The sequence below is a fragment of the Panulirus ornatus genome, chromosome 14, assembly GCF_036320965.1.
Source record: "Panulirus ornatus isolate Po-2019 chromosome 14, ASM3632096v1, whole genome shotgun sequence".
NCBI classification, from domain to species: domain Eukaryota; kingdom Metazoa; phylum Arthropoda; class Malacostraca; order Decapoda; family Palinuridae; genus Panulirus; species Panulirus ornatus.
The window spans coordinates 5,398,897-5,418,345 of record NC_092237.1 but is presented as its reverse complement, the minus strand read 5'-3'; the positions used below and the strand labels follow the sequence as shown (position 1 = coordinate 5,418,345).

The window sequence follows — 19,449 nt, the reverse complement described above, 5'->3', positions numbered from 1 at the left end:
ATATATATGTAAATGTATATATATGTACGTGTATGTACGTTTATGCATATATATGAGTGGATGGGTCATTCTTTGTTTGCTTCATGTGCTACCAAGCTGATGTAGGAAATGGCGATCAAGTATAATAGATGAATAAATAAATATTTAGCATTAATGAGAAGGCCTTGATTTGCGCATTCAGTTACCCAAGTTGTCTCAGCTAACATGAAAATAATTTTTAGAGTATTTGCACGAAAGTTGGGATTTCTATGACCATATATGAGTATTTTAGAATATAGCTTGTAGATACTTGTCACAGCTTTAGCTGAAGAATTGCTCAAGGTGGTGAAACTGAACACTTTCATGAATTGTTGATCATGCAATTGTTGACCAAAACACTTACATAGATAAACTGATGACAAAGACGTTATCATTGCCTTTAAAAACTCACAAAGAATGATTTTATTTATCAGATTTAGCAAGTATTTTTAAGTTGAAAAGATATCTGCAATGCTTTCCATTTTCTATTTCCTATTATTCTATTAAGGAACCCAGTGAATCTTCTTCCCAGTACTGCTTTCTCCCTTATCTCTGCTTCCATTTCAAAACACTTACCCAAGGAAACTCCCAGATACTTAGATTTCCTCACTTCTTCCTGTCTTTTTCACCCCATATCCACAGCACAATTTAGTACACTTTCCTCTTTCACTCTGAATGGTTTTACAAAATGTATACTTTCACTCCATTTCCTTTCAAACACCATTACTTTACTTTTACTTGCATTCACTTTGAATCTCCTGCACTTTCATACATCATGTAACATACAACCTTCTGCAACTCCTGTTCTCTCTCTGCAAACAGCACAGTATCATCTGCAAACAGGCTTGCCACTATCCACCACATCTCACTGCCATACTCCATCTCTGCACCCATTTTCTCTAGTTTTGCTTTCGTCTCTCATATCACTCGTTCTATATATATATTATTATTATTATTATTATTATTTTGCTTTGTCACTGTCTCCCGCGTTTGCGAGGTAGCACAAGGAAACAGACGAAAGAAATGGCCTAACCCACCCCCATACACATGTATATACATACACGTCCACACACGCAAATATACATACCCATACATCTCAATGTACACATATATATACACACACAGACACATACATATATACACATGCACACAATTCACACTGTCTGCCTTTATTCATTCCCATCGCCACCTCGCCACACATGGAATAACATCCCCCTCCCCCCTCATATGTGCGAGGTAGCGCTCAGAAAAGGGGAGAAAAGAATACTTCCCACGCATCCTCACGTGTCGTAGAAGGCGACTGGAGGGGACGGGAGCGGGGGGCCAGAAATCCTCCCCTCCTTGTATTTTAACTTTCTAAAATGGGAAACAGATATATATTTATTTATTTATTTATTTATTTATTTATTTTGCTTTGTCGCTGTCTCCCGCGTTTGCGAGGTATATATATATATATATATATATATATATATATATATATATATATATATATATATATATGTATATATATATATATATATATATATATATATATATATATATATGTATATATATATATATATATATATATATATATATATATATATATATATATATATTTTTTTTTTTTTTTTTTTTTTTTTTTTTTTATACTTTGTCGCTGTCTCCCGCGTTTGCGAGGTAGCGCAAGGAAACAGACGAAAGAAATGGCCCAACCCCCCCCCCCCCCCATACACATGTACATACACACGTCCAGACACGCAAATATACATACCTACACAGCTTTCCATGGTTTACCCCAGACGCTTCACATGCCTTGCTTCAATCCACTGACAGCACGTCAACCCCTGTATACCACATGACTCCAATTCACTCTATTTCTTGCCCTCCTTTCACCCTCCTGCATGTTCAGGCCCCGATCACACAAAATCTTTTTCACTCCATCTTTCCACCTCCAATTTGGTCTCCCTCTTCTCCTCGTTCCCTCCACCTCCGACACATATATCCTCTTGGTCAATCTCTCCTCACTCATTCTCTCCATGTGCCCAAACCATTTCAAAACACCCTCTTCTGCTCTCTCGACCACGCTCTTTTTATTTCCACACATCTCTCTTACCCTTACGTTACTTACTCGATCAAACCACCTCACACCACACATTGTCCTCAAACATCTCATTTCCAGCACATCCATCCTCCTGCGCACATCTCTATCCATAGCCCACGCCTCGCAACCATACAGCATTGTTGGAACCACTATTCCCTCAAACATACCCATTTTTGCTTTCCGAGATAATGTTCTCGACTTCCACACATTTTTCAAGGCTCCCAAAATTTTCGCCCCCTCCCCCACCCTATGATCCACTTCCGCTTCCATGGTTCCATCCGCTGACAGATCCACTCCCAGATATCTAAAACACTTCACTTCCTCCAGTTTTTCTCCATTCAAACTCACCTCCCAATTGACTTGACCCTCACCCCTACTGTACCTAATAACCTTGCTCTTATTCACATTTACTCTCAACTTTCTTCTTCACACACTTTACCAAACTCAGTCACCAGCTTCTGCAGTTTCTCACATGAATCAGCCACCAGCGCTGTATCATCAGCGAACAACAACTGACTCGCCTCCCAAGCTCTCTCATCCACAACAGACTTCATACTTGCCCCTCTTTCCAAAACTCTTGCATTCACCTCCCTAACAACCCCATCCATAAACAAATTAAACAACCATGGAGACATCACACACCCCTGCCGCAAACCTACATTCACTGAGAACCAATCACTTTCCTCTCTTCCTACACGTACACTTGCCTTACATCCTCGATAAAAACTTTTCACTGCTTCTAACAACTTGCCTCCCACACCATATATTCTTAATACCATCCAGAGAGCATCTCTATCAACTCTATCATATGCCTTCTCCAGATCCATAAATGCTACATACAAATCCATTTGCTTTTCTAAGTATTTCTCACATACATTCTTCAAAGCAAACACTTGATCCACACATCCTCTACCACTTCTGAAACCACACTGCTCTTCCCCAATCTGATGCTCTGTACATTCCTTCACCCTCTCAATCAATACCGTCCCATATAATTTACCAGGAATACTCAACAAACTTATACCTCTGTAATTTGAGCACTCACTCTTATCCCCTTTGCCTTTGTATAATGGCACTCTGCAAGCATTCCGCCAATCCTCAGGCACCTCACCATGAGTTATACATACATTAAATAACCTTACCAAGCCGTGGTCACATCACACAGCCCTACCTCACACCTACAGTATCTCCAAACTTTTGCTCAGCCCTCCATCCACTCTTACACACACATTTGCTCTTCCATAGAAGGCTTTTACACCATCCAGCAGTTATATCCCTATACAATATGTCCTTAACACATCCCACAAAGCATTCCACTCAACTCTGTCATATGCCTTCTCCAGATCCATAAAAGTGGCATACAGCTTCTTGCTTTTCACTAAATACTTTCCATGGTCATCTTTGCTACAAAAATCTGATCCACACATTCCCTACCTTTCCTATAACTCCCTTGCTCTTCACTTATTCTGCATTCAGTCACTTTCATTACTCTACCAGTTAATGTTCTTGCATACACTTTTCTTAGTATACTTAACAGACGTATTCCCTATAATTGCTGCATATATCCTTAGTGCCTAAAAGAATAAAGGAACAATAATTTGAATAAAGGAACAATAATAACTTTCTCCCAATCCTCAGGCATAACCTTCTGTTTCCATGCTGAATTACATATAAGATGCAACCTTTCCATCACACTTTATCCTTCATACTTCAGCATTTCAGCCATAATTCAAGGATGTTATAATGTCATCATATGCTCTCTGTGTGTGTTATATATTGTTTCATAGATGAAAATGAATAATGATAATATTTAATACATTCGATAGGTATTTATGAGTTGAAAACACATGGTTGTGTAGCTTTCACTAAAATCTGGTGCTTTTATTTTCTTTCCTCCCTTTACAGTTATTTCATCATTATGTGTTTCCCTTACGTACTACAGTACATAAAGAAACTTAATAAAGATGTACGACATTTTTGATTAGTGATCTTGAGTTGGCATAGCAGCTGTTTGATATTTAATCTTTGCCGTTTACAATTTATTCATCATTATCAGTGTGAGAAGTAAGAAATCTAATGTACTTAAGTTTATGCCATCATGAAGGCATAACCCATAAACTTTTTCTTTTCCTTTTCCTTTTTTCCACCTCTCCAACAAAACATTGTTTTTATGAAATTTTAATGCCATATGGACCAGTTATCATTTTCATATAGTGTTTTAGTGGAAACTTCATACTCTTAGGTTTGCAGATTGATATTAATTACATTCCTAGATGGTTAAGAGGTGATTTGATAATTAGAATGATTAAAGCCTTTGACAGTCTTCATCTTAGCAGCCTCAAATTGAAGGCTGGGTTGGTCTGATTATAATTTTAGCAATGGTTACAAAGTCATTGGAAGAGTTTTACTATGAATGAGGCAAAGACTTTTTCTTGAACAGATTTTTCAATGTATGGAAAGATTTACCAGTTAGAATAGTTGAAAGTAACTCCATATAGACATGAATAAAAGTTGATAAATATTAAGCTTCAAGGCCTTGTAGATATAAAGTTTCCAGGTATTTTTTTCCTGTTTCTTATCTCTTATGCTATCAGAAAAATCACAAGAGGACACAGTGGTCTGATGCTGTTTGCATTTCCTTGTATAATTCTCCCGGTCTTTTTTAGAGTCTGATGCATCAGACCCCTCTAACCTGTGCTAGTGCCTTTATCATTCTGAAGGCATTTCCTCCAACCACATAACATGACTCCATGCTGGCTGCTCCTTCCAACTGTCAGAGTAGGTAAAAAGTGCATTTGATATGTATTTACCTTGGATGTTTGCCAGCATTTTTTTTTTTCTGTTCATCATCACAGACAACCAACACTTATCAGTCACTGCTTTAAGTATCTACAATTAATGTTTTTACAGGACCAGATGTTCCGTCTCTCTATCAAATGTATAAAGGTCTTTGTGTTTGGATGCAAAAACATACATCTGATCATCTTTTGTTACTTTTGTATGTATACACAGCACAGGACAAGGGTGCAGCTTATCTCTTAGCTGCAGGTTTAAAGTCTATACATTGAATAGGAACATTTTCTCCACTTAGGGCAATTTGAAATCTTGTTATTAGCATAAGAAGTCTTTATTGAAGTTGGTTACATTTTATGAATGTAATATAAAAAATACCTAGATTATGCAGCTCCTGTCTGGCACCTCTCTTACATAATTATATACACAAAAGCAGTCTTGAATGCAGAAGTATTGGAGGAAGTAAAGTGTTTTAGATTGCAGCAAATGGAACCATGGAAGTGGAAGTGAGTCGTAGAGTGGGGGAGAGGGTGAAGGTTCTGGGAGCAGTGACAAATGTGTAGAAAGAGAAAACATTATCTTGGAGTGTGAAAGTGGGTATGTTTGAAGGAATAGTAGTTCCAACAATATTATGTGGTTGTGAGGCATGGGCTATAGATAGGGTTGTACGGAGGAGGGTGGATGTGTTGGAAGTGAAATGTTTGAGGCCAGTGTGTGGTGTGAGGTGGTTTGATCAAGTAAGTAATGAAAGGGTAAGACAGATGTGTGAAAATAAAGAGTGTGATTGAGAGAGCAGAATAGGGTGTGTTGAAATGGTTTGGACATATGGAGAGAATGAGTGAGGAAAGGTTGAATAAGAGGATATGTGTGTCAGAGGTGGAGGAAACAAGGAGAAGCAGGAGACTAAATTGGAGGTGGAAGGATGGAGTGAAAAAGATTTTGAGTGATCAGGGCCTGAACATGTGGGAGGGTGAGTGGTGTGCAAGGAATAGAGTGAATTGGAACTGTGTGGTATACCTGGGTCAACTTGCTGTCAGTGGACTTACTCAGAGCATGTGAAACATCTGGGGTAAACAATGGAAAGGTCTGTAGTGGTGTACTAGGGTCGATATGCTATCAGTGGACTGAACCAGGGCATGTGAAACGTTTGGGGTAAACCATGGAAGGGTCTGTGGGGCCAGGATGTGGATAGGGAGTTGTGGTTTCAGTGCATTACACATGAGAACTAGAGAGTGAGTGTGGACAAATGTGGCCTTTTTTGTCTGTGTGCATGCCACTACCTTGTTGATGCAGGGGGTGGCAGTGCTGTTTACTGTGGGGCGGGTGGCACCGGGGATGGATGAAGGCAAATGAGTATGAATATGTACGTGTATATACGTATGTAACTGTATATTTATGTATGTATATGTTGATATGTATATGTATGTGTATATATGTGTGCATATGAGTGGATGGGTCTTTCTTTGTCTGTTTCCTGGCGCTACCTCGCTGACACGGGAAATGACGATCAAGTATAATGATAATAATGATAATATTTATTATTTATTTATTATACACTGTCGCTGTCTTCCACGTTTTTTTTTATAATAAAAAAAAAATAATAATAATGATAATGTTGAAGCAGTCTTGCAGTCACATGCGTATGCTTACATAAATGCTCAAATGTACACAGGGCTGACTCATATTCAGAATGAAATACTGGGAAAAAATTATAAAAATGTATGTAAGCAGGGTTATTTTGTTAGGTGATTATGGTGGGTACCAGAATGCTCTGTAGACCCTGAACATTTGTTCACTCAACTAGTAACATGCGTCTTATGCATGTCTTAAGGTATAGTATAGCATTCTTAGCTAAACCTGCCTACCACCACCTGTTGCCTGCCAGAGCACACTTACCCATTGTTGTAGTGCCACACACAGCATTTGGTGCCTGCAAGATGCAAAATTTAATGCTGTAATTACGATACAACTAGCCCATATGCAATATTACATCTTAATGAACTGCAACTTAGTTTGTACATTAGACTTGAATATTTCATTGTTTTTATTATTGATTGACAGTATCATATTTTGACGTACTAGAATTTGCAACCTACAGTTTTTCTACATAGGCGATGTAATCCAGGACCATATTGTGTCTTATATTTTTAGAAATAATGTATTTACTTTTGTTTTGGTCAAATATAGCCACTGTGTAAATGTGTATAGATTTCATTTGCTTATGTTTTATGTTATTGGTATATACTCTTTTTTTATCGGATTTGAAGCAAAAATGGTCTCGTATGTGATAGTGTAGCATACAGATGAGGATGTTCTATTCATTTTAATGATATAGAAATACTTTTAACATGATTAGGTTTTTTGCACCTTATTCAATGTTTAACCTGATTAGCATAAATGAATCTAACCCAGATGATGAGCTTGTTTTTTGTGGGTGCATTTATCATGAGGATAATTAACCCTTTAATTGTAATGTTTGCTTTTTATCTGATATGTTTTGAACGAAGAGCTTACATTATCTCCATTTTTTTTAGGTTGTAGAAGTTTCCTGTGCACTGCAGATGGTGCAACGTTTTGTGTTTTGTGGTAATTCCACATGCTTAAATTTGGTGCATCCATTGTATTTTTCAAGAGCCAGTTCGAAAGTCTCTTAAGTTTGTATACTATGTTAATTGCTGTTGAAGTTAGATTTCAGGTTCATGTCTTAGTGCCATAATGTGTGGTTGAAGTCTGTATATGATAATAACTTATGTTGAAATAAGTTTCCAGGTTCATGTCTCAGTGCCATAAATTGTAGTTGAAGTATGTACAGTATATTGTTATAACCTAGGTTGAATAAGTTTGCAAGTTCGTATATCAGTGCCATGATGTTTGGTTGAAGTCTTTATGTTGAAACAACTTATACTGAAATAAATTTCCAGGTTCATGTATCATTGCCATAAAGCATGATTAAAGACACATTTTTCATGTACATAAATGTTTGGATATGCATTGTCAATAGGATGATTTCTGCCCGTCTTGTTTACAGCCAGTCTGATTAATCTTGTGCTTGTCAGCCATTGGTACATTACTAGAAACAATGATTCAACACATCCCAGGATATTTCATACCCGTGAATGAACAGCTACAACGAAGAAACAAACAGTTACTGCTCAACTGCTGTGTGCTCTCTCCATATAGAGAGACAATATCGCCACACATTATGACCTTTGGTCATGCATAAGTGATATGGCTGGCTTTGTGAGTGCCTACAATAGTTTCATGATGATACGGACTCCTTGGGAGGGAAGTATATATTTTTTTTTTTTTTTTTTTTTTTGCTTTGTCGCTGTCTCCCGCGTTTGCGAGGTAGCGCAAGGAAACAGACGAAAGAAATGGCCCAACCCACTCCCATACACATGTATATACATACGTGCCCACACGCAAATATACATACCTACACAGCTTTCCATGGTTTACCCCAGATGCTTCACATGCCCTGATTCAATCCACTGACAGCACGTCAACCCCGGTATACCACATCGATCCAACTCACTCTATTCCTTGCCCTTCTTTCACTCTCCTGCATGTTCAGGCCCCGATCACACAAAATCTTTTTCACTCCATCTTTCCACCTCCAATTTGGTCTCCCACTTCTCCTCGTTCCCTCCACCTCCAACACATATATCCTCTTGGTCAATCTTTCCTCACTCATTCTCTCCATGTGCCCAAACCATTTCAAAACACCCTCTTCTGCTCTCTCAACCATGCTCTTTTTGTTTCCACACATCTCTCTTAACCTTACGTTACTTACTCGATCAAACCACCTCACACCACACATTGTCCTCAAACATCTCATTTCCAGCACATCCATCCTCCTGCGCACAACTCTATCCATAGCCCATGCCTTGCAACCATACAACATTGTTGGAACCACTATTCCTTCAAACATACCCATTTTTGCTTTCCGAGATAATGTTCTCGACTTCCACACATTCTTCAAGGCTCCCAGAATTTTCGCCCCCTCCCCCACCCTATGATCCACTTCTGCTTCCATGGTTCCATCCGCTGCCAGATCCACTCCCAGATATCTAAAACACTTCACTTCCTCCAGTTTTTCTCCATTCAAACTTACCTCCCAATTGACTTGACCCTCAACCCTACTGTACCTAATAACCTTGCTCTTATTCACATTTACTCTTAACTTTCTTCTTTCACACACTTTACCAAACTCAGTCACCAGCTTCTGCAGTTTCTCACATGAATCAGCCACCAGCGCTGTATCATCAGCGAACAACAACTGACTCACTTCCCAAGCTCTCTCATCCACAACAGACTTCATACTTGCCCCTCTTTCCAAAACTCTTGCATCCACCTCCCTAACAACCCCATCCATAAACAAATTAAACAACCATGGAGACATCACACACCCCTGCCGCAAACCTACATTCACTGAGAACCAATCACTTTCCTCTCTTCCTACACGTACACATGCCTTACATCCTCGATAAAAACTTTTCACTGCTTCTAACAACTTGCCTCCCACACCATATATTCTTAATACCTTACACAGAGCATCTCCATCAACTCTATCATATGCCTTCTCCAGATCCATAAATGCTACATACAAATCCATTTGCTTTTCTAAGTATTTCTCACATACATTCTTCAAAGCAAACACCTGATCCACACATCTCTACCAATTCTGAAACCACACTGCTCTTCCTCAATCTGATGCTCTGTACATGCCTTCACCCTCTCAATCAATACCCTCCCATATAATTTACCAGGAATACTCAACAAACTTATACCTCTGTAATTTGAGCACTCACTCTTATCCCCTTTGCCTTTGTACAATGGCACTATGCACGCATTCCGCCAATATATATATATATATGTATATTATGTCAAAATTATGTCGTCCAGGTTATCCTTGTAATTGGAGTTTTACTATATTTCTAACAGAAATTTGTAATTTGACATTTTGTTATTTACAGATTACGATCCCGCTGTCCTCTAAGAAAAAGGAAGAGAAAAGGTTGTAAATCCAAAGACTCCATTACTATGCGTGCTCTTGAGTCTCTTCGTGAAGTCCACGTCCGGGAGTGTGATATGTATCGTCAAAACCCATCAGCTCATCCAGATTATAACAAAGAATATTGGGCTTTTATTGAAAAGAAAGCACAGAGCATTCTTTCCCTCGGTGGTGATCCTTATACATATGATATGAGTAAGGACTGGGAAATGTTTTGGCCAAATCGTTTACAACAAATTTTCAATGAAAGCTGGGCATCCAAAAGAGACCAGTGTATATCAATGTTAATTGCCAATAGAGGTCGCTCTCGTTCACCATCTTCATTTTCATCTGATTCCTCTCTTTCATCAAGTCAGTCTTCAGATACAAGAAATTACCCAAGAAACTATCATAAAAAAAGGACTAAATACTCCAAATCACCAAGTCAAGATAGGGAGAGAGGAATAAAAGATAGATGTAGATCTAAAGAGAGAATGAGGAAAAAAGAAAGAAATAGAGATTATGTTGGTTATTACAGAGATAAAGGAGAGTTAAAGCAGGAGCAGAGCAGTGATACACTTAGCATTAGAAATAGGGAGAGAGAGAAAAGGAGAGATAGAAATGATGAATATTATAAAGAAGCGAAACCATCAGTAAGTGAACCTGTGCAGCAACGTAATTTTAAAAGTGGAGGAAGAGGAACAACAAAGGACCTAAAAAAGACAAAAGTAATTCTTGAGGAAGCTTTTGATAGTGCGACTGAATGTGTGAATTCAGGCAAAGCAAATTGTGCATCTAATGCTGTATCATGGACTCCTCTTACACGGAAGGAAGCTGCTGTAACTGGACAGTCTTCTAATGCATCTGTTTCGGGTAAGGACACAATGCAGTTGGATGTACTTGCTGACTTAGCAAAATCTAAAAGAAAGCTAGGTGTAGGTAATGATCCTCTAAAAGACAAGACATCCTCAAGCTCAGGGAAAGAGAACCCAAGTGATCTAAAGGATTTTGAGAACCACCATTCATGTATTAAAGCATCACCTGTTAGCTTGGAAGATTCAGTTAGTGAATCAGTTGAGAATGCTCAGAAGGTAGATGATTTTACACTACATAAAACTAAAGAGTCATCAGAAGAAGAAGTGTCTTCCACAACTCATTTAGAAGGTGTTAAATCAGACGTGATTGATGTTTTAGAAATATTGAGTCGTTTGGGTGAAAGGTTGGGTGCACTATCAGTTCCAGTGCAGTTACTCCATGAGAAGGCATTAGAATTAAAGTCAAGTGGATTAGATACAATGAAGATTTTTGATGAAATTGATAACAAAATTCTCTTACACATGACAGGAGACAAATTAAGAACTGCACTGAAAGGAGATAATATTCCTATCATCCAGAAAGTCATCATTCAGGAAGGAGAGCAAAGACTAAGTCTTCTCCTTGAAAAGGAGAAGGAGCGATCTCTTCTCTTTGACCTAAACATTGATAACATAGCAAGTGCATGTCTTGGGAAAAGCTCTGCTGATACTATAACTTTCATTGAAAATGCACTGTTATATCATGGTTACACTGAAGTTTCTAAGGATCAGCTGAAGAAGATACATATGGCTGTCAAAAAAGAACAATTCAGAATAATTGATCATGGAAAGAATAACTCTAGAAGTGGAATAATTAATCAGTCATCTGATTCACCTGAACAGCCAGGAAACCTAATCCATCAGGGTTCATTGCCATCATTACAACACTCGGGCATTACACCTTGCTCTTCCATGCCATCTCAGCATTCAGGGTCTGCCCCATACTCTCCTTCTCAAATAAGTGTTTCATCTGAAGATTCTCTACCATCTTTGCCATCTTCACCGTCCTTTTTACCTCGTTCTGACCGGCATGCACAACAGAGTGAACCTAAACCTGTTCCATCACCTTTCTTAAATACAACTGGTTGTTCTCGATCACCAGTAGATGGTAGAAGTGATGTGTTAAGATGTGAATTAACAGTGTCAGACTGTCATTCTGCACTGTCAGATGCAACTTCAGTGGGTAATGTAGCCCACACTACACATGGTGAATTACGTTTAAAATCAGACTTTGGTTCTTTTGAAAGGAGAATGAAAGCTGCTGCAAGCTCCTCAGTGTCAGTTATATATGATTGTCATTCCAGAGTCTCATTTACAAGTGATAGTAAAGCCAATACGATGCCTTGTAATTATCCAAATTCACATGGAGTTTCTGCTTCTCATTCAGTTGGCCCAAATAAATCTTATCATGTTCAAAAACTAGAATCATGTCGTTCATCTTCAAAAGTCTCTTCAAAGAAACCGATCAAGATTACTTTACCTAAGCCTCCTGCCCCAAGGGTATTTGTTAGAGCTTTCAACCCTTTAGGCGAGGATGAGTCTGAAAGTGAAGAGTCTTAGTTGTCATGATTAGCATTTTAGGTGATTGCATCCCAGACTGGTATGCTGTATCTGAATATATAGTAAGAAGCTCATTCACAATAGCTGTGCACTCGTGAAGGTTTTGTAACTACTGTCAATTCCAAAATATAACACATTTTAGTAGTAAAGGAAAATGAAGAAAGTGTATGCAGCATTTATGGTTTAGAATAGATATTTGGTAAAGTGAATAGAAAATAACACAGAAGTTTTAACTCTTTATAGGGTTCATGAAGACTTTTCAGTGCCATTATGAGCTTGCATAATATTGGAAGTAGTGCATGTGCAAGAGTATGTGGTGGCATTAGTGAGTGGCTAGAAATAAATGTGGGAGTGATTCAAGGCTGTGTGATATCACCATGGTTGGTGGGTATTTTAATGGACGAGAAATAACATGAGGTGAGAGGGAGACGGAATAGCAGTGGTGCATTGTTGAGTCATGGGAAAACAGTGTTAACAAAGTTAAATTCAGGTGACACTGCTGTTAGATGAATTGGTTTGAATGGTGGGCTGCTTGGATAATGTATGTAGGATCATGTTGCTGAAAGTGATTGGAAGTGAAAATTTTGTTTAGGAAAGAGAAAATTTAACAGTTTAATATGAGTTTGAATGGTGAAGGACTGGATGCTGTGGTTAAGAATGAAGTTTAGTAAAGATTTTTTATGGATAAGTTAAATAAAGATTGTTATGGGAAAGCTGAAGTACCTATCTTTGAGTACCAACAATGAGATTTTGCCATGATAGCAGAACTAGCCCATAGTGCTTACCACTTGTTTGTTAAGAACAACATTTCTCTTGACTGCATCTCCATTTTGTTTGAAGAGATGGTGTGAATGTAGACATCAGTCTCACTTGGAAAATTGGTTCTGTATGCCTTGTCAAAAAGTATAAGGCATATATACAAAGTGAAGTCATGTCTCCTTTTATGCTGGTCATATGGGTTGAGGATGCATATTTATGATTTAAGTCGTGTGGACTTTATGCACCCCATGGAACTGGAATCAGAATAATGGTGGTAGATAGATAAATAGATGTAAATACATATATATATCAGAGAATGTGACTTTTTGTTGGTATGTAATTTTGCAAGTATGTTCATGACAAAAAGTCATTAATTTCTCTGCATCCAGGTTCTTTAGAAGGAAAGGTGTATAACCATCATACATAAAACAGTCAAGATCCAGCATGAACCCAGTTCTTTAGTATAGAACATTGATTAGTATTGAAAACTGCAATCAGAATACTTTAGCATCATTGAATTATTTGGGTATTACTGTATCGTGAGAACAGATTTTTGTCACTCCTTATTGTGACTCAGAATTGTCTTGAGACTTATGCTTTCTCAGTTGCCATAATATACAGAACAACTAAAAAAGGGAGATTGTTAAACTGGTAATCTTTACACAGAGGTGGAGGTTTGTATACAATTAGAATACCATTGAAGATGTTCCTTGTGGTAAAGCTTGGGCTTTTCTTGTGAAAATATATGGTTTAGATGATGTTTCCAAACTTCAATTTGAGGATGAGTAATTGTAATTTCTGTATCAGAGTACACATGTTTCAGGAGTTCTATTCTTAGCTCTTAGGGCTCCTTGTCTTGAACTTTCTTTACTTTTATACAATTGTTTATATAGTTTGCAGTCACAGTTTCATCACATGGCTTATTCAGCTTTTACACTACTACGGTTCTTTAGAGGTTCTTCTCTACAGCTTTTCAAACTAGTTTATCATTATTTTTGTATGACAGCTCTGTTTGCACTCTCTGCATTTTTGCATGATCTGTTCACTTTTAACATTGTCAAATATATTTAGAACTTTGAAGGTTGTCATCAAATCTGCTTTATTCTTTCTACATTGTGGACAACTTTTTAGCTTCAGAACTGTCTCTGTTAATGAGACTTCTTATATATAGTACCATCTTGGTTACCTTTCTGAGGACTTTCTATTTTAGATCTTGATGTTTAAATGTGTTAACCACCTTGAGAAGTATACTTTAATTTAGGTCTAGGTTGCAATTGTAAATGGTTAATTGAACATATCTTGCACTCAAATGCAATTTTAATATTTACCAGTAGATTGATTGCCCATTATGAGATTATGTACAGTGCCAGCTCTCATACTTTTGCACACACACATTCTTGTAGTTTGTTCCATACAAGATTGAAGTCCTATCAAGACCTTTCACAATGTCCCAATTTTACTTCTGTGTGTTTTCTGGGATTGAACTTAACAAATCAGTACTAGCCCAACTCTGGAGCTCTCCAAGTCCATTTTTTTTGTATTACTCTGTCCTTTCCATTTCTTTCTTCTCGTGTTACATTAACATCATCCACAGATATTTTGAAGTGTGGATCCATTTCTTTCGTCAAGCCATATGCATAGATCAAAATATCAAGAGCCCTAAGACTAAAACTTATCGTATACCATTGGCAACCCTGACCCTCATAAGAAAGGCCCCTTTTCAAAAGGGTGTCCTGTTCCTTTGATCCATCACTAGGATCCTCCTCCATCATGCCTACCTGAAAAAACCAGCTTTACCAGTCACTGGTGTGCAATTGCTTTCTTGCAGTTCAAGAGCACACAATCCACAAATTTATTTCTTTGATCTAAAAGAGAGCCCACTTTATCGTGTTTTTTCTTTTTTTATTCTCCTGAATTGGCAAGCACCATGATTCAAAATTTTCCTTGGCATGGGACATTTTTTAGTTTGGAGATGGTATCCTTTGTAAAGAGAGTAACTCTCGGCCTCGAAACAAATTTTTGTTATTTTAATCATTTCAGAAAATTGACAGGTATTAGATGCTCTTAGTATTTGAGATAAATTTGATAATTTTCAGTGATTAATTGTATACAGTAGTGAAAAGATTTTTAGGTATGCAGGTAAATATATCTAATATAGATACCTGTGATTGACCTAAGGTTAAGACAGATTTGCTTTACTGTAATCATTTCGGAAAATTATGTGCGGTGAAGAATTTGGAGACGGCTTATACGAGAAGGTTTCTTTTTCAAAATCATTGCACTATTTTATGATATCCCTTTCTCAGCCTGCCTTCCAGTAAATGTACACATATTAAGAAAAAGAAGGAACTAATGCAAAATCAGTATGCTTTCAGGTGAATGTAAATTATTATATCTTCCCCCACATTTGTCATAGTTTTAAATGCTAATCCTTCTTTTCATAGCTAAAACATTTTTTGTGAACATAAATTCTAAAGTAATTCGCATCCTATGACAGCAGAGAATGTGAGACAAGGTACAGCAGGTTGTGTGATATGTACAGATGTAGCTTACTGAAGTGAAAATAAAAGGTTGGAAGTTGGTACGAAAATGAATGTGGCAAATGTTGAGCAAATGCGGTGTGAAAGGAGATTGTGACTGTTATAGCGAGGGCAGGTCATTTAAGAAGAAAGAGATTTTTTTATACTTGGTACTTTTTCAAAAGGAGGAAATTAGAAACAACAGAAAGGTAGTGAAATATGGTAAAAATGTTAGCGTTGTACCTGAGGAAGCTAAGAATATTTTTGATTGTGAATTTACATTAGTACCATTCTATTAGAATTGCGGGGCAGTGAATTACCAAGATAAATGCAGAGTGCAAGTGGCTGACAAGGTAACAGAAAAATATTAGGAAGACAGAATGAAGGATTAAGGCAGCGAGTGGATATAATGTCAGTGGAAAGATTAAAGCAACACAGCTGAGATGGCAAGAATAATTAGAAAGAATGGAGGACGGAAGTGTTACCAAGAGAATGTGGATTTGGAATGCTGTTGGAACAATACCAGGAGCAAGACCATGGGAGAGATGGAAGGTTGGAGTCGAGGGAAGAGTAAGCAGATCCTTCAGAGCTTGCAAGATCTGGCTGGTGTGGTTGCTGATCAACTGCAGTGGAGGTGGCTGACCCAGATGACAGACTGAAGGCTTACTTGGTAGCTGCAGCAAGAAGATTATAGAATGCATATTTTTGTACATATATATAGCAGTCTTCATGTACTGTTTTTTTTTTTTTTTTTTTTTTTTTTTTTTTCATGACATGACACTTATTCTTTATCTGTTTGGAAGATGATGGTAAGGATCATGTTTGATGTGCCATTATTTTTGAATCACTGAATACTTTTTCAACTAAGACTTACAAGAAATGGAGCATATATTTCAGGCATATCTATATGTTCATGTGTAAATTTTTTTATTACTTCTGGTTTATGCCTTTTCTTCAGACTTCATGTTTGCTCATGAACTGTGACTAGTTTAAACCAGTTAATAGTAATTGCTCATATTTTTGTATATAATTAGATGAGACTTGGTAGTTCAAATGTTTTGCAAGTGCTGTGATATGAGCTACTTGAAATACAGTTCATGAATGTACTTTAGGCTCAGGTTCCTTTAGCAGCTGCAGGGTGCAACTTTTGAGCTGTTGAATGCAATCTGTTCAAATTAATGTTGATTCAATTGGAAGTGTCAGTTTCATTTTGTTTGATCAAATGTAAAACCATTTTGAAAAGAATATGTACATCTATTTTTGAAGGTTACTCATGCATATCACTGCTTTGAATTCTTAAATGTTACAGGTCATTGTGTATAAGTTGGATTTTATGCAGATAGAGAAAGAGAGACAGTGCTAGTTGTTAGCACTGTAACATACAACTCTTGTGTCCCAGAGTTTGAGCCCTGGACAGGGTAGCTTGTTCGTAGCCATTCATCCTCTTCTTTGGGATTGGTCAATGAAAAGGGTTCTGTATATATATATAAATATTCTTTTTCTTTCAAACTATTCGCCATTTCCCACGTTAGTGAGGTAGCGTTAAGAACAGAGAACTGGGCCTTTGAGGGAATATCCTTACCTGGCCCCCTTCTCTGTTCCTTTTTTTGGAAAATTAAAAAAAATGATGAGAGGGGAGGATTTCCAGCCTCCTGCTCCCTCCCCTTTTAGTCGCCTTCTACGACACGCAGGGAATACGTGGGAAGTATTCTTTCTCCCCTATCCCCACGTATTCCCTGCGTGTCGTAGAAGGCGACTAAAAGGGGAGGGAGCGGGTGGCTGGAAATCCTCCCCTCTCATTTTTTTTAATTTTCCAAAAGAAGGAACAGAGAAGGGGGCCAGGTGAGGATATTCCCTCTAAGGCCCAGTCCTCTGTTCTTAACGCTACCTTGCTAATGCAGGAAATGGCGAATAGTATGAAAAAAAAAGTGTATATATATATATATATATATATATATATATATATATATATATATATATATATATATATTTATATATACACACATAAGGTTAAGATATGGTATACATATAAAGTTGAGATGGGCAATATGCGTTAAACTCTCCATGTAATACACAAATAGTAATTACACACAAGTACATAGGCCAGACCAAGATATGTGCACCAATGTTGTGATTAGCATCTTGCTAAAAGAAAAAGTCTCATTGTCACAGTGGCAGTTGTATGCTGTGGTGGATAGTAAAGTAACCATTGAAGGATGTTACTGGCTTCTTAATTTGGAATAGGATGAGTATCTGTAGGACCAAAGAACTGTGTATTGAATTATGATTGTTTGCTGAAGGTACAAGTTATCTTTATCTCAAAAGAACCAAAGTCGCTCATGTAAATATAGTTATAAGGTTCTAATTAATAAAGAATTGGGTATATTACTTGTGCTTCTTTACCTACAAAATTATTAAGTAGTTTAGTTGATTTATTGTTAATGTATAAACAATTATAATGCTACATAGTGTACAATGAGTGGGTATGAAATAAAAGATGTCTTAGAATAGTTCTTTAAGCGAGAATATTTTTTATTCTAACCTTTAACAAGAGTATTGTGAATAGTATAGCAGAATACTTAGGTTAATATGGGAAGTCTTGTTTAGATATAGATTATTTTTCTTTTTTAAGTTATTTCAGCTATAAAAAGCATGACTTCATTAGTGTATGGGGTACTGCTTTCACATTTGGGGCTGTTCTAGCTTTATGTATGAAACAGAATTGACTCTTAAGCAATCTGACATACCAGCTTTCCTAGGCTAAGCTAACAATTAACCCTCTTTCCATTTGTGTTTGTTTTAGTGGTACTTTAAAATCCAATCCCCAAAACTGGCTTCTTGCATACTGCTGCCGTTAACTACAGCTTGCAGTACTTAGAAAGCCAGCGAATCACACAATTTACAGTGTGACTATTTTTGCAACTTAAGGATAGGCTATTATATCTCTCTTTTCCCACAGTGCTAAACTTTGGAACCCTTTACCTCTTAAGTTTTTTGAAGATTATGATCTGATACTGTGAAAAGGCAGGTTTTGCTTCTCAAATATCAATTGATTTTATGCTTTTTTCTTTTCCCGACCAGTTTTCTCATCTTTTATGTTTCTTTCAAAGTGAGCATTGATGATATAATGGTGGTAGGTGAAGCCTTTGAAAAAAGCAAATATTTCATGTCAAGAAGAATGCATCGTTGTGGTATAGTGTGAAACATGATACTTTAGTATGGTTTGGGCATGTGAATAGAATGCTAGATGGGAGTTTACAAGGTGAAAGTGATACTACAATTAAAGATGTTGGTGTGAGAGGAAGACCACCTTCAACATGGGAAAATAGATTGGAAAAATACTAGAGGGAGAGAAATGGTGGAAGAATGTGTGGCATTGTGTATGTAAGGGAGGGATGTAAGAACAGTGATGAGGGGAGATTCTTTTGCCATGGCCACCTCCTTGATGGGAGTACCTGAAGAAAATAGTGTTCGAGATATTGATAGTAGAGTTTTAGCCCACTAATTAAGAGAATTGTAATAGATAAATGGGCAAGGTCTTGTGTACTGGAAATGTTGTAGTAGATAGAGTTCATTACAGATGTCAGTGATTTAGTTCAGCAAGTATAGTACACATGCAGGTTTTCCGTAAGAAAGGCCATAAGTTGTTTTAGCATTTGTGGATTTCACAGTGTAGTAGTATGATTTCCATGAACTGTATCATATTTAATCAGTAACAGTGTGACCCACCAATGTTTGTGAAAGAAAATGTTTGCATCTTTATTTTTTCTTTTTACTCTAAACTGAATGTTATGAGTACATTCATTTTTGGGACCACTTAGTGAAAGTAGTTTCAGATGTCATTTGAACAAGGCAAACTATCAAAACAAA

The 19,449-nt window shown here is 37.3% G+C and overlaps 1 protein-coding gene across 1 annotated transcript in view; it reads left to right on the top strand.

The window, feature by feature from the left end:
* Nucleotides 1-18,092, top strand: part of LOC139753211 (uncharacterized) — a 37,906-nt gene extending 19,814 nt beyond the window's left edge. The window contains exon 5 of the mRNA XM_071669429.1: nucleotides 9,871-18,092. Coding sequence (XP_071525530.1) covers nucleotides 9,871-12,301 — 2,431 coding nt within the window. The 3' untranslated portion in view covers nucleotides 12,302-18,092. The remainder of the gene's footprint in view (nucleotides 1-9,870) is intronic.
* The last annotated feature ends 1,357 nt before the right edge of the window (nucleotides 18,093-19,449 follow it).